The 15,239-nt window shown below is 32.2% G+C and overlaps 2 protein-coding genes across 5 annotated transcripts; one reads left to right on the top strand and one right to left on the bottom strand.

Moving 5' to 3' along the window:
• Positions 1-393: 393 nt before the first annotated feature.
• On the top strand, positions 394-6,673 carry LOC111281212 (aldehyde dehydrogenase family 7 member B4). 4 transcript variants are annotated; one of them, XM_089756999.1, is made up of 16 exons: positions 394-542; positions 693-827; positions 1,293-1,375; positions 1,471-1,602; positions 2,318-2,390; positions 2,720-2,742; positions 2,833-2,896; positions 3,194-3,239; positions 3,876-4,056; positions 4,302-4,478; positions 4,586-4,750; positions 5,239-5,379; positions 5,523-5,620; positions 5,817-5,966; positions 6,135-6,209; positions 6,299-6,673. In XM_089756999.1, exons 4-15 carry the CDS (start codon positions 1,564-1,566, stop codon positions 6,187-6,189), a joined length of 1,212 nt encoding a protein of 403 aa, XP_089613125.1. In that variant the 5' UTR covers positions 394-542; positions 693-827; positions 1,293-1,375; positions 1,471-1,563; the 3' UTR covers positions 6,190-6,209; positions 6,299-6,673. The 4 variants fall into 4 exon arrangements, 3 of the variants coding, with proteins under 3 accessions (XP_089613125.1, XP_022724609.2, XP_022724607.2); XM_022868874.2 differs by having other exon boundaries at positions 1,293-1,379; positions 6,135-6,201; XM_022868872.2 differs by having other exon boundaries at positions 1,293-1,379.
• Positions 6,674-9,783: 3,110 nt separating this feature from the next.
• LOC111280699 (uncharacterized) lies at positions 9,784-11,446 on the bottom strand. The gene is made up of 2 exons (XM_022868107.2): positions 11,072-11,446; positions 9,784-10,575 (listed from the first exon to the last, which is right to left on the bottom strand). Exon 2 carries the CDS (start codon positions 10,561-10,563, stop codon positions 10,081-10,083), a length of 483 nt encoding a protein of 160 aa, XP_022723842.2. The 5' UTR covers positions 10,564-10,575; positions 11,072-11,446; the 3' UTR covers positions 9,784-10,080.
• Positions 11,447-15,239: the final 3,793 nt, after the last annotated feature.

The following is a 15,239-nucleotide window of genomic DNA, read 5'->3' as shown; positions in this document are numbered from 1 at the left end:
AAAATTCTTATGTTAAATGTATTAAAATATCCGTTGGTTTTCACTGATATAATATTTTAGTTGGCTATTAAAAAAATAACTGATAATGTAAACTTACTGAAAATGAAATGTATAAATAAACCAAAAACTCTGACGAAATCCACGGCATGTTGTTTTAGCCAATATTTTTTTCAAAAGTAATGTGGAGTCAATTCGTTTAAAAAGAAAAAGATGACGTTATTTGATCCAGCAAAAGAGCATTAAAATGGACAAAAATCAGTGTTCAATCAAATCTTATAATTCCCCCATCTTACACGGCTCTCTTAACACAGCTCTTCGAATCATAAACGAAAACCTCAGTCTTCGTCTTTGTCCTTTGCTGTATTTTAAGGCATCCTTCTTCCTCTTCACTCCACGTCAAAACTACTTCTTCATTGCAAAAGAACAAAAAAAAAAAAAAGAGAAGAAATCTTGCCTACCTGTCTTCTAAAATTCAAGATTTTAGCTTTTCTTCTCTCTTTCTCTTCTGCTTGGTTGCCAAGAAAAAACTCTGTGAAAGCAAGGTAAAAGAGACCAAATTCATGATGAATTATCAAAAGGGTGTCTGAAAGTCTTTTTTTTCACTTCGTTTATTGAGTTTTTGCCCTTTGGGTTCTTTTTGGTTGGATTTTAAAGCGAGTATTTTTCTTTTTTTTTTTTGTGTAATTGTACAGATGGGTTTTTCAAGGAAAGAGTACGAGTTCTTGAGTGAGATCGGGTTGAGTTCTAGTAATTTGGGATGTTTTGTGAATGGCACCTGGAAAGGAAGTGGCCCTGTGGTTTCTACTGTGAATCCCGCTAATAATCAGGTTCTTATTCTATGAATGTGTTTGTTCATGCTAGATGGTTTTATTATTACTTTTGCTGACAGTGAATATCAAGTTCTTATTCTATGAATGGAACAGGTATTTTTAAAAAAATATATATATATATATATATATGAACCTTATGGTATTTTTCTATCTGTGATCCACCTTTAAATTACGCAAAAAAGCACGAACCAATGTTGAGGCCTTGTGGTCCCTGTGCTTCTATTTAATGGCAGTATGCTTTATTTCCATTTATTTCACAATAACTTCTCTCTTTCTCTATCTTACTGCCTTTGAATATTATTACTTTTGGGCAATTGAGGTTTTCTCCTTTACTTATATATTGCAGGTTTTCTCTTATTTATAATTGTGCATTTTCTGATAGTAGTGTTATTATATAAGCATAATTGCTAGTTGTGGCGTATGAAAATCACTTAATGCATGCATTTGGTGTTGATTATGCAGAAAATTGCCGAAGTTAGGGAGTCTTCCATCCAAGATTACGAGGAAGGCATGCAAGCTTGCAGTGAAGCAGCGAAGATGTGGATGCAAGTAAAATTGACAGATACCATAATCAAAACTTCATAGTTTAGGCTGGAAAATTTACATTTATTAATGGCATTTTTACTTTTCTGAAACTCAGGTTCCAGCCCCTAAGAGAGGTGAAATAGTTCGGCAAATAGGTGATGCATTACGAACCAAACTACAGCAACTTGGCCGGCTTGTCTCACTTGAGATGGGAAAAATTCTTCCTGAAGGAATTGGGGAAGTTCAAGTATGTTATGCATTGTTGCATCTGTTGTTACATTTGGTTGTTTGCATAATATGTTATAAGGTGGCCCGTGCTGAACAACTTGTTAGCTGTTGCAAATTCTCAAGCCATTTATTTTATGGCCAAGTTATCTTACGTATTTTCTTCAATCTTCATATGAATCAAGAGGTCGTTAGTAATGGGTTTCTATTTTATGGGGAAAATATAAATGATTATTTGTTAAAAGAAAATTTATTTATTAACGGTCAAAACAATGCAGCAACAAGACTTTGCTTCTAAGTTTAAGGTTTTTCACTGTGAATAGTTTTGGTTCACCAAATTACATAACAGTACTATTTACTTTAAGATATTTTCTCTCTTACATCAAGTACGTTTTTTCTTTTGTCACTGTCACTATTCACGGAAGTCAGAAAGTTTTTGCAAGGAAACTTTTGGTGGCAGCATATGCCTAATGTACTAAGGTGTATAAGTGGTATGCAATCATGGGTGGAAGATTGTCACTTTGTTTGTCTGCCACATCTAATTTTTTTCTATGTTAATCTCATTTGGTCCTATGTTAGCTATCATGATATAACATTCCTATTACTGTTCTTTATTGACTGGATCATTTCTGTTATTTTACTGGTCATTCTCCAAAGCTTTAATAACGCATAAGGATTATACTAAATATATATGTAGTGTCTTTATGTTTATAAATTAAAAAATGCTAATCTTGCAGGAAATCATTGACATGTGTGACTTTGCTGTGGCGTTAAGCCGGCAATTGAATGGATCAATAATACCTTCAGAACGTAAGTGCATGCATTCATTAATCGTCATTACGTTGTACATCATCTTGTGGTTGCTTTGTGAATGGCTTGAATTCTGTTTTATGAGCTCCTGATGAACTAAAGTGCAAAACTTTTGCTGGAATGTTGAAATTTTCATGTTTACTGCTGTAGGCATTTACTTATTATTATAAACTATCAACAGTTTGGTTTTTATATTAAATATAGTATAAATATAGTATAGCATGAGATGATATGATACAGTTTACTACAGTATAATATGTATGTAGATATGCATGATACTCTAGACGATAGGAATTCCGTCCTAATATGATTGGTTCTCTTGTTAACAGGCCCAAATCACATGATGCTGGAGGTGAGCTATGTGTTTAAACATTTTAAACTTAGACTCATAGGTAAAGTGTGGGGCTAAGGTTGACATTCTGCTCATGTATTCTGGGAACAGATGTGGAATCCTCTTGGAATAGTTGGTGTAATTACAGCATTTAACTTCCCATGTGCTGTTCTTGGTAAGCTGCATTCCTTTTAACTTAGAAACTTGGCATTTTTGGTGCTGAGAGGCTTAAACTTTTGTGAGACAACTGATGTATAATAACTTTGTGAATTGTATTTTCTTTTCTTGGTTATTATTGTCGCTTCTGCATTTTCATTCAATTGTATTCTTATCTATGGATAGTTTATGATAATTGGTTTTGTTCTTATCAAGAAAAAAATGGTTTTCATAGTAGAGCATGGAATCAAATTATTAATTGAACTTTCTCTTAGCATTGTGATAGCTGTTCTACTTACAATTTCACGTTGTGTAGGATGGAATGCCTGCATTGCGCTCGTGTGTGGAAACTGTGTTGTTTGGTAAGGCTTGATGTCTATATTTTCTAATATTATTATTTTTCCCCCTTTTTGGGGAATATTCAAACCTCTCAGTTGATTTATATTGTTAGCAGGTCTATTATGCTTTATAATTAATTAGATATCAGTTATCTTAACTCATAGATTCATGTACATCAAGTACAATGCCTTTTTTGTTGATGGGAATTCCTTGGCTACTTTTTCATTATTGAAATTACTTTTGGTATTTATTTATGGTTTTCATATTCTGGGTTCCCTTTGATGGAACTTCATCATCCTGTCATGGTGAATTCTACTGTTTTATTTCTCACTAAGGTCCATTAGCGTGTACATCATTGCTTTCCTTGAACTGTAAATTGGTTCGATGCTCTAGTGCTGTATGAAATAATTACACTTCTGGGAGATCACAAAAACTCTTTGATTTTTCCACATCTTGTATTGATGCATTAGCCATGGTGATCAGCAACTTAGAGTTTAACAAATACTACCCACTTGCATGATCTGCTTTTCTTAAACAAATTTCTACTTAATAAATTGTGTCTTCTTTAGTTAACGTGATTTGCTTTAAACAAGATTAAGGTTCTCTTCCACACGTTAATTTTTACAGCCTTGTTGCTTGAAAACTGGCATGAATTGTAGGAAAGGTGCTCCAACCACTCCTTTGGTCACCATAGCAATGACAAAGATAGTGGCTGGAGTTTTGGAAAAGAATAACTTACCAGGTGCAATTTTCACATCATTATGTGGTGGTGTTGAAATTGGCGAAGCAATGGCAAAAGATAGGCGCATTCCTCTAGTTTCCTTCACTGGGAGTTCAAAGGTACTTCTATCTTGTGCCTATTTGATGAGATTATTTTATTTGGAATTACAGGATAGGATATTTCATGTTCTTGTTGAATTTGAGCAGGAAAAAAAGGAAAACCTACTTACTAATTGTCGAAGAAACATTTCAAATTTGATATTTTTGCATATCAATTAACAAGAATTTTTTTCTCAATATGTGTTAGATACATTCATGCTTTAATACACCAAGATTTTAATTTATATTGCACATTCTAACTGCAGGTGGGTTTAAAGGTGCAACAAACAGTAAATGAGAGATATGGTAAATGCTTGCTTGAACTAAGTGGAAACAATGCAATAGTTATCATGGATGATGCCGACATACAGTTAGCTGTTTGCTCTGTACTATTTGCTGCTGTTGGTACTGCTGGTCAGCGCTGTACCACATGCCGTAGACTGGTATTTTTAATTATGTGAATCTTCTTCTGAATTTTGATATATGTATCGTGTATTGACAGCTGCTAATGCTTTTTCTGCTGAATTTTTCTGTTTGCTTTGTATTGAAGCTTCTTCATGAAAGTATATATCAGACGGTACTTGACCAGCTACTTGATGTGTACAAACAAGTTAAAATAGGGGACCCATTGGAAAAGGGTACCTTGCTTGGGCCTTTGCATACTTCTTCTTCGAGGGAGAACTTTGAGAAAGGAATAGAGATAATCAAGTCACAGGTGTGTTATTTATTTATTCATTTCTCACTTGCACCTCATTTAACCCATGTCTAAGCTTTCTCTTATCTTCTATAAAACAAAATTTGGGTTAGTAAATTAAAATACAACATAAATCTAGAGACTCGTTTTTCATGATTTCATTGGCTCAATCTTCCACCACACATTTACAGGTGTCATGGACGTGCATCAAATGTTCAGAAAGGCAGGTCATAGTGTTATAGTAGCCAACCCATATTTATAATCTTACTTTGTGCATGAATAAATATCTTTAGCTTTCAATTGTTCCTAATAAGATCTCATAAATTATTGACTTTCAACACTGTTTGGAGGTAGTCTTGAAACTCTCTACGTTGCAGTGTGAAGCTTTGTGTGTTGACTTATGTATGGTTTTGTTTGATGTCACCTGGAAGCTGATTTGGTAAGAATTTCAATTGCTTTGTATTTTGGCCGTGGTTCCTGACCTTATTCTATCTTGTGATGTTTTCCAGGGAGGGAAGATTCTAACTGGTGGTGATCTGATAGAGTCTGAGGGGAACTTTGTGCAGCCAACAATTGTTGAGATTTCTCCAATTGCCGGTGTTGTTAAAGAAGAGTTGTTTGCTCCTGTTCTTTATGTCATGAAATTTAAGGTAGCCTCTTCTTCACAATTTTTTTCTTTTGGGGTAGGTTGATGGCGGCTACCCCTGTTCATAGGAGGCACCTTATACAAATTCTTTCTTGTTTTAATGTTATGGAAGGAGGTGCTCTCTGAAAACCTTAACTAATTCTGCAGACTTTGAAAGAAGCTATTGAAATAAACAACTCTGTTCCTCAAGGATTGAGCAGTTCTATATTCACTCGTAAACCTGAAGTCATCTTCAAATGGATTGGGTGAGTCTCTACCCCATGTTTCATTAATCAATAAATTATTCAGTTCTTATAGTCAAAGGCTTTCTTTTTGCTTGTTCATTGTTATCCTATTACAATAATCAAAATATGTGCATCACCTGCATGAATCTTTAGATCATTGATATTTCTATGGCATTGTAATTTATAAATCATGCTTCTCACCTAATTATATGTGCAGGCCTCAAGGAAGTGACTGTGGTATTGTTAATGTGAACATGCCAACCAATGGGGCTGAAATAGGTGGTGCTTTTGGTGGCGAAAAGGCTACAGGAGGAGGCCGTGAAGCTGGAAGCGACTGTTGGAAGCAATATATGCGACGCTCCACCTGGTAAACTTGATTATAAATTCCAATACCTCGTTTTTACATCCTTTTCATTGATATACTGAGTAGTTGCCATGGAGAAAGTTGAGTTCTGCGTTTTGCTCATCTCGGGTTCACTGTTTGATATCCTGCTAAAACATTCTCAGTGAGCTCTTTGTTTGATGTCTTTGGCAGCACAATAAATTACGGGAACGAGTTACCTCTGGCACAAGGAGTCAATTTCGGCTAGGAATGCCACATGGTTAAAGCGTATATTAACTATTTTCACATAGCATCATTAGCATTAAGACTTTTTTTTTTCCTTTTACCTCTCTTAAGTTTCAATTTTTCAAACGCAGGGTCAGGCCTAAGGAACCAGTTTTGCATGTCCTGCAAAATCAACAGTGCCGGCCTTGTTGCTTTGGTTCGTTGATTTGCCAGAGCTCTTTTATTCTCTAGACTGGCATCTGGTCTACATAATTGTGGCCTAAAAACATTGGATAATAACATAGAATAAAAGGAAAAGGAAAAAGGCACAATGTTCGTATGCCTTGCAATAAAGAAATCAATGAAGTTAGAGAACAATCTCGTCTTTTTTTAAATCTGCAGATTTAGTTTACCTGCTGTATACTTACAAAATAATTATCAAAGAACAGTGTTGAATAGGCATTGTATTTTTTTTTTTCTTTTTCATTTTTTTCACTTCATATTGCATATTTTGCTCATGTTTTTTCTATCCATTGTACCTTTCCCTTATTGATTCATTACTTATGCATTCACAATGCTAAAAAGGTTTATCTTAATCTAAAGTTGTGTTTGTTAGTAAAAGAAAAGACGTCATATTTAATTCAATAATTATTTTTTAATATTTTTCCTCTTTCCTTATTGAATGAAGCATAAACAACTTTTATCGATTCCGTTTTCAAGAATTATTTTGGTTTAGGATAAAGGAAGCTGTAATTTAGAGATAAAGGAATAAGTTATAAATGTTAAAATTTCAATTTCAATTTTGTTAAATATCATCTCTTAAAAATAATTATAAAAATTATATAAGTTAAATTTCGGGTTAAAATAAGAGATTTTACTATATATCAATTTAAATTAAATCTAAATAAGAATGCCAATAGAAGACCGTACATGATAAGAAATTAGGTAATCCATATGCCTTGCTTATTTTCTCACTAAAATGATAGAAACATAAAAGTAGTAAATGAAAAATGCAATCATCTATCTAACATGACAATCATTATCAGATGGAACTGATGGAAAGTAGGTAAGAAGACTGAAATTTTAGACACTGCCCCCACTCTAATTTTTAGGTGTAAGAGACAAATCATGGTGTAATGGATATTACATTGATTAATAAATCAGTAGGTGCTTGTGGGTTGGACATATAATATATTTAGGCTTCTTCATTGAATTAGTTAAATTGTTCTTTTTTTTTCCCTCAAATAGATTTGTTGTTTTGCTTCTGATTCTCATTTTGTTTGAATTGAAGAAAAGAAAAAATAATGAACAAAATCAGGTCAAGTTCAAGCCTTTTTTTTTTTTTTTCATTTCTTTAATGGACAAGAGGGCAAAGAGCTAAAGCTGAAAAAAAAAAAAAAAAAGACCCAAACTTTGGCCAGGTTTAAATTTAGCAAAATCTGTCCCTACTCAACTCATTGTCATCTTGACTTGTCATATTTATTAATAATTAGTGGTTAGAAAATTGCTGGATCTAAGAAAGAAGGCAATAATAATGTAAAATTTTGCCAGGCATAAGCTACCCTTCTTAATATAGGGGTTACCACTATTTTCCTTTTTAAAGTCAACACCCAACTCGGGTTCTAATCATAGGAATATAAGATAATCATATTATGAAAAACAAAGGCAGAAAGAAGACAAAAAAACAATTCATGTTTTCCTTCTTACAAATATAATAATTTAGTGAGTAATCAAAAATTTGCATAATAGAAACTGAAGATTTATATGATTAAAAAAAAAAGGGCAAATTTGGGTAATTTAGAAGAAACCCAATATTTTTTAGGCTAGTATTCACCCATTCCAACATTTTTGCTTTTCCAAAATCCATATCATACCCTGGAAAGACCTCACTTTGTACTTTTGGAGAGTTAAAAAGTGTTGAAAAAAAATGTCTGGCATAAATATTCTACCAAATCTACTCTGCAACTATTTTACTATTTTGTTTTATGATTTCATCAATAAAACAAAGCAATGGTTTAATCTTTGCTGTTTTGTTCAGACCAAAATAAACAGGTTTGCCCTTTCAATAATATTTCAGAATCTTAAGAAGATCGGTGGGGTCCATGGATGAGTCAGATGATCTGTCCTTGATAGACCCAATCCGAAACCTAGACCCCACTCGTTATGTTCGGACGTCTTGTCCCGTAATAAGTTTCACTTAACAATCATGCACTGAATCCACTTACAGAAACTTCTGCCTGTCAAGACTTAAGAGAACATCAGCACAGCAGAGCAGAGCTGTCCACAGCGTATTCTAATGTTTGCTGCCATCCATAGGGTTTATAGAATGACAAAGTTTTCAAAAATTATAAGTTGTAATTCGGGTTAAAAAATATATAATATATTTTTTTAGTTTTATATATAAATTTTTTATTAAAATTTTAAATTATAATATTTTTATATTATTTATATTTTTTTGTTACCACTGTAAGAGCACATTCTTGCTAACGATTTTTGAGGAAATCCAGCTTCTGGTAGAAGAGCTGAATCACTGTTCAGTCCAAATCTTGCATTTCTATAGCTCATACAGGGTGAAGTCGCTGTTTAAAGATAGTAATACAATCATACCTTTAAACCAGTATTTTCTAACCATTTCCAGCCATCGAATCATACTTTTTCCGAGTCATGCTCCATTCAAAATCTCCTTCCACTTGATCATCTACCATGATTATACAACATCTCTTTTCATGAAAGGAATTTTAAAAGCTCTGAATCAAGTGATATCATTGGCATGCAAGTGGAATGAGTAAACAAATTGAAGCTCTTGAGAAAGAAATCTCAGGTCATTCCATTCATGCTAAAAAAAAGAACAACTCGACAAATTGTCATTCAGTTCCAAGTGGCATCTTAACTAATTCTTCGTGCTTGGCTGTAGATTGGCATTAGACAAATGATTTGAGCTCGTGGGTATGCCCTTCCTTGATTTGGAATTTGGAGTATCTCATAAGAAAACGCCATTGATGGCATCTCAGCATAAATGGAATCACTTTTAGGGAATAAAGGTAGGTTGAATTCCATTATTATATTCCATGTTGCTCTTGGATTTTTGTACAACTCAGCTTTGGAACCATATTCTTCGATCCAATCATGCAAATCCCAAACCAAATATCAGAAAATTTCAATCTTTATTTACAGAATCTTAGATTTTAGATTTTTTTTAGCAGGAACAAAATTAAGAATATAAATAGAGCTTTTTTCTTTTGAATACTACGTATTAAACATGAATATCATTGTGTTCAATTGTCAAAAATCAGCGGCACCAGAAAAAGAAAAAGGAACCCAGAGTTCATAACCAACATTTACAAAACCCCACAACTGGTAACAGGTTTTCCATTTGAAACATGTTTCGGTTTGATTAAAAAAAAAGTACAAATTCGATTGTAGAACGCTTATTCAAGTTCAAATTCAAGTTCAAACTCAAACTACTTTCATGGTAGTCGGTAAAAAACCAGTCTAAACTGGTTGTATTTCCTTCTACAAAACAGCTGTAAAACACTAATGGCAAGAAGCATGGGCAAATAGTCAATCATCCAAGAATGCAAAATCTGTTGCTTTGGTATGAGCAAGCAGATTCAAAGAATGAAAAAGAGAACTTCAATTATCCGAAAGAAGAATTAGATTTCTAACAACAGAGGAATTCTATATTTGACATTGAAAATCTACATAAGCTTCTTAGTCTAAACTTAAACATCAATCTCATTTTCCTTTTTCTTCTTTTGCTTCATTTTTAATTCTTTCCTCTTTTTCTTTTTAATCAATGATACAATTAGGAATGACGAACTTGAATCCAACTCTTTCAAGTATGAGAATCACATGTATCTCGCCAAACACCCATGAGCCTTTTTCTCTTTTTTTGCAGCATATCAAATCAAATTCCCCCCAATGTTTACCTTCATCAACCGGACAGGGTAGGGAACCAACTTCCAGACCTGGTAAGCCCCGGACCCCGAATTGCACCAACCTTTCTGGTAGGACTATTTGGGGTTGATCTTAAACCTCTTGGAGAATCCAAACTTCTTCTAAGAATACTTCTCATAGCAGATATCAAAAGAACTGTAGGATCAGGAGGCGGTCCTGGGGAGACAAATTTTTGGCAGAAAGTCATGTGCCTAGCCATTGCTTCCTCAGCACTAATAAGCCTTTCTGTCCTTATAGTCTCATATTTGACGGCTTCAGCACAAAGGCCACATATCCATTTTCCTTGATACCGTTCGCGTACCCTTTCGATATATGCTGGGGTACACTCCTCGGTTAGTCCACAGCAATCGCATTTAGCAAACTCAACTTCACTTTGTGCAACAAGTTTTGGTGATGTTGCTTGGGTTTCTGGAGCTGGTGCTGATACCACCATTGGGTCACTGATCATTGTAGCAGACATTGCCAGCAAGTCCTGTTAAAAACAATACAACAAACATAAAGAAGGTGAATAAATACACTTTTAACTTGGGTTTCTGTCATGTTTTATTTCATTTTCTTCGCCAAACTAGCAAACATTTTCTTCTTCTTGCTTCTAACATTTGTTCAATGTGAACATGGTGAGAAAGATGTGAAAGTATAACGTTGACATGAGTTCTATCACAGCTTACCTAATATTTAGCTGCCATTTGCATTATCAACAACTAAACCAATAAATTCTCATTCTTTTTCTCAACTAAAAACAGAGGATTAAGCAGTTTTGCCATTATGATTGAAAACTGTGTTCATACAAGCCAAATATCATCATTTAAATGCAGCTAATTATGTACTTTCAGTTTCCTTTATATATATATATATATATATATATTTGAGGCTGCCAAAGATTAAACCTGGTAGAAATAACAAGAACAGAAACAATCAACAACAGATAAGAAAAGCAATTAAAGAAAAAGGGTGTTAAAAAGAATTACCAACTGAGAAGAAGAAACAAAAGTTTTTGTTGTTGTTCTTGCTTAAAATCTCCCTTTTCTACTTCTGCTACTATGGCTTGTTTGGCAAATTAAATGTTTCTTTTTTTTGTTCCTATTATCTCTCCTTCTCCCACTCTCCTTCCAACTTTCCGCCCGTGAAGTAAATCTCACACATAAAAACCATTTCTTAGAAACCTTCAATTCCCTTCCTTTTTCTTTCTTTTCTTGTTTTCTCTTCAAAGAACTATACAAAAAACCTCAAAGACCCTTTTTTTTTCTATTACTTTGAAAGAACCCCAGAGACCCAAATCTTTAAATGAACAAAAATAACCCAAGAGATTGCTTTTTGCTTCTCTTCCACAAAATTCTCCGCTCAAAAGCACTTATAAATGAAAGAAAGACTTTTTTTTTTTTTTAGAGAGAGAATGGGAGCCCAATGATTGAAACTTTACGGGGTGGACTCTAGTATGTTCCACGTCAGCAATATTTGCTGCAAGTGAATCGTGGCCGTTGATCTCTTGATTGGCAGCTACGCAAGCGTTATCAAATTGGGAAGACTATTTCTGTTCTTTTCATACCTCTTTCTCTTGCACTATTCACCAATTATCTCTCGCCACGTGCTACCAAAAACGTGTAAGGGACAACTTTGAAGATTTCCCCGTTGGGTATATTTGCTTAGTAAGTTTATAATAATTTTTAAAATTGCTACAGTTGTAACGATTAAGATAATCACCTTTAATTTCGATTATTTTTTAAATTAATTGATATATTATTAGAGTTAATATTTAAAAGTTATAAATTTGAGAGAGTTTAAAAACATAATATTTGTTTTAATTAAGTATATAATTAGGTAAAAAAATTTTAAAAGTAGATTAAAAATTTTAAAAAAATAAAAAAAAATTGATGATTAGCACTAATTACGGTTCAAACGGTCCAAATTTATTTATGGGTTTGTTTTGAGTTCAAACATGTTCACACTATGTGCTTGTTTGGTTTTGTGGATCTCAAACCATTTGCTTGTTCTTGCAAAACAACACTTAAGTAATTTTAATTGATTTTTTCTTATTAAAATACTCGTATTAAACAGCCTTTTGTTCATAAACAAAATCTTTATTTTCTTTGAAAAAGGCATTGGGATAGAATATTATTTTCATTAGTTTTTTTTTTTTACTAAATAAGAAAAATATCTTGTAGAAAAGTAAACCAAATAAAATTTATTGGACTTTAATTTTTTAATAATTATCGCATAAATCAATCAAATTAAATTTTAAATTGAAAATCACTTTAGCTTTTTTTTTTTTTTTTTTCTTTCATATTGACATGTAAAATTTCAGCAGCTAGTCTATGCCAGAAAATGAAATTGAATTTTCATTCAAATAGTTGGAAAAAAATAAAGACTTCGTAGATAGTCCATTTCATTTGCCTATCCATGACAATTAATTTATCTAATAAAGTAGCTAATTTCTCAAGCAAAGCAGAAACCTTCCTCTCCAATTGATTATGCCATTAGATCAGGTAGCTAATTGGCATTATTAGATTGTATTTATAGGTCCCAAGGACCACAACTATAAGCTGCTTTGAATCTCGGCAATACAGTAGACTTGGAATTTAACAAAGATTGTAACGTGCACATTTGGAGTTTGATATAACTTTCAATTATTTCACCAACAGATATTAGGTCAGGTAGCAAGAGAACTTTCTCTTTTTTTTTTTATTGTTTTAGTTTAAATTTGTTGAAAAATTGTCAGAAAATAATTTTTACGAATTCGTTAGATTAGACATAAATAATTTTTTTAAACTAATTCGATGAAAAGATATATCAATAAAAAAAAAAAAACCTTTCAGTTATTTCATGTCATAATTTACATTAAAAAAATTTCGAGTTAAAATGAATAAATAAAACCCATCATTTAAATTAATTGTATCTTGGAACTTAAGTTTTTTTTTTTTTTACAATAACTTTTTTTTAACCACCAGATTAACCATTAATGTTAATAAATATTAAAACTAAAATGTTTGCTATGAACAAGTTCATTAAAAAATTTTGGATATATAAATACGATAAGAATTTTTGGAAGGAAACTTTAAAAAAAGAAACACGTGTTAGGCAAGAAGGAGGTGGAGTTATCAAACCTTTAATTATTGGTTTGAATAGCAGTGCAAATTACGCAACTCCTTTCCTTGTCATAGTCCCCACTCCATGTTTTATTTCCAAGCACGACGATATACCTTGTTGGCGATTCTTCCTGGTTCGAAAACCACCCCTCCTCGATCGCAGGGGCAATGGCAACCGATATCTCGCACCCGTCACACTCGAATCAGGTAGTTTTAGGTTTAATAAATGCATGGACCAATTGCTTTGCCAAAGCTGAAGCAACGAGAACTGCAGCTAGCCCCTGAGTGCAAAAATTATGGACCTATGCATCGATTGTGATCGAGACTTGCACACTTTGAAAGCTTAATTATTAAGATAATTGACAACTCAACCACTAGTCCTGTTCCTATCTATTCCCATGTGAAGATTTCTAATTTTCGTTAATAATTAAATATTTGTTGATAAAATATTAAATTCTTAATTTTAATGATATAAATTCGAATCTTGACAGTTTAATTTTAAAACAAATCATTCATTTTCATTCATTTCTTTCTTTCTTTCTTATCACGATAAACAAAGGGGGGAGAAAAAGAGGTCAATGCTTAATGGAAGTTTGTTGGGAGCAGTGGATTGGTTCATACATGGGAAAATAGGGACAGCCCCCATTTTCAGTTTTTTTCTTTGGATCATTTAAGGGGGGGTAAAATCTTACATTAAGAGGAAGGTTAGGGTTCGAACTCCCGTTTTGATATCTTCTTTACGGCTATCTTGATCACTAGACTAAACAGTTAAAAATCTCATTTTCAGTTTTGTTCTCATGCATGTCTCACATGCATTTGTCTAAGCCTTTTTTCTTATATGTATTTCTTGTGTCTTTGACGACTAAGAAACAGTGATTTAAGTTGTCTATCACTGATTTTAGATTTGTCTGTCTTTTCGTGTGTTGGTTTCAACATTTTGCAACTAGGATATGAATTGCATTTTCATTGTTTTTTTTTTTTATTATTGTGTTTTTATTGAATAAAAAAATATAATTCTTACATTAAAATAAGTGAATTTCTACTATATATATAAATTCATTTTTTTAAGTCAATCTGACTGATTGAAAATGATAATATTAACATGAATCACGAAATGTTGATAATTGATCACAAATTAATATATATTTAGAAATATCATATGAGGATTATGGGCCATACACTAATCACGTTAATTAATAATCAAGTGGTAATAAATTATTTATTATTATTATTATTATTATTATTCTCTCGTGATTTAAGCTTTAATCATGTTTATAATTGTATCTTTTATAATCATATGACCAAATTAAACCCATCTTTTTTACTGCTTTTTGGGAAAAAGCCGATTAATGATCAATATTTTAAAATGAAGAATTCTTTGAGCTTTTTTTTTTTTTGCTTTTCATTTGTTTTTCCCTAATTTTCGAAAAGAAAAAAGGGGAGAAAATTTTAAGAAAAAATTGTTGTTTGGTAGTTAGTGGTTGGAAAAGGAAAGTTGGAATGACAATTGTCAAATACATGTTTTTTTGTTTGATTGCTGATTTCTTATCAAAACGGTTCTTTCACAATAGCCACAATTTTTTTTTTTTTTTCAAATTCAGCTGCAAAGAGTTCTTGATCCTTTGTAAAAGAATATAAGCCTTAATAACCCAAAATTTTTAATTAATTTAATTTTCAGTTATAAATTAGCAAAATTTCTGGTTCATAGAATCCATATCCTTTTTATCTTTCAAGTTTTTTAAAGATGATATATATATATATATATATCATTGAAAAAAAAAAAAAAAGGAGTCTATAGTACTAGTAGATTTTTTTTTTTTTTGAGTAAATTTGAGTAATAAAGTTGGAAAAAATCTTCCTATGCTTTAAATTAAGTTTATAATAATTTTGATGTGGTAAAAAAAAGTTATATAAATTAATTAATAGGTCAAATCAAACAAAAACAAAGTGCACAAAAAAAATTAAATGCTACTATATTATTTATTATTTAGTATACACTTTGTGCATACTAAGTCTCTCTCCATGTGTATATATATAAAAAAAAAAAAAAAAC

Source organism: Durio zibethinus, chromosome 28, assembly GCF_047325235.1.
Source record: "Durio zibethinus cultivar Kanyao isolate XHJ-2024 chromosome 28, ASM4732523v1, whole genome shotgun sequence".
Lineage (NCBI taxonomy): Eukaryota > Viridiplantae > Streptophyta > Magnoliopsida > Malvales > Malvaceae > Durio > Durio zibethinus.
The sequence above is the reverse complement of the archived record's forward strand: the minus strand, read 5'-3'. Positions and strand labels throughout refer to the sequence as shown.

Excerpts from the sequence above, each read along its gene's own strand:
- LOC111281212 (XM_022868874.2), top strand. The coding sequence starts at position 693 with ATGGGTTTTTCAAGGAAAGAGTACGAGTTCTTGAGTGAGATCGGGTTG. Across the intron at positions 2,391-2,719 it reads ATCAATAATACCTTCAGAAC|GCCCAAATCACATGATGCTG; the intron begins GTAAGTGCATGC and ends TCTTGTTAACAG. Across the intron at positions 4,479-4,585 it reads GTACCACATGCCGTAGACTG|CTTCTTCATGAAAGTATATA; the intron begins GTATTTTTAATT and ends TTTGTATTGAAG.
- LOC111280699 (XM_022868107.2), bottom strand. The coding sequence starts at position 10,563 with ATGTCTGCTACAATGATCAGTGACCCAATGGTGGTATCAGCACCAGCT.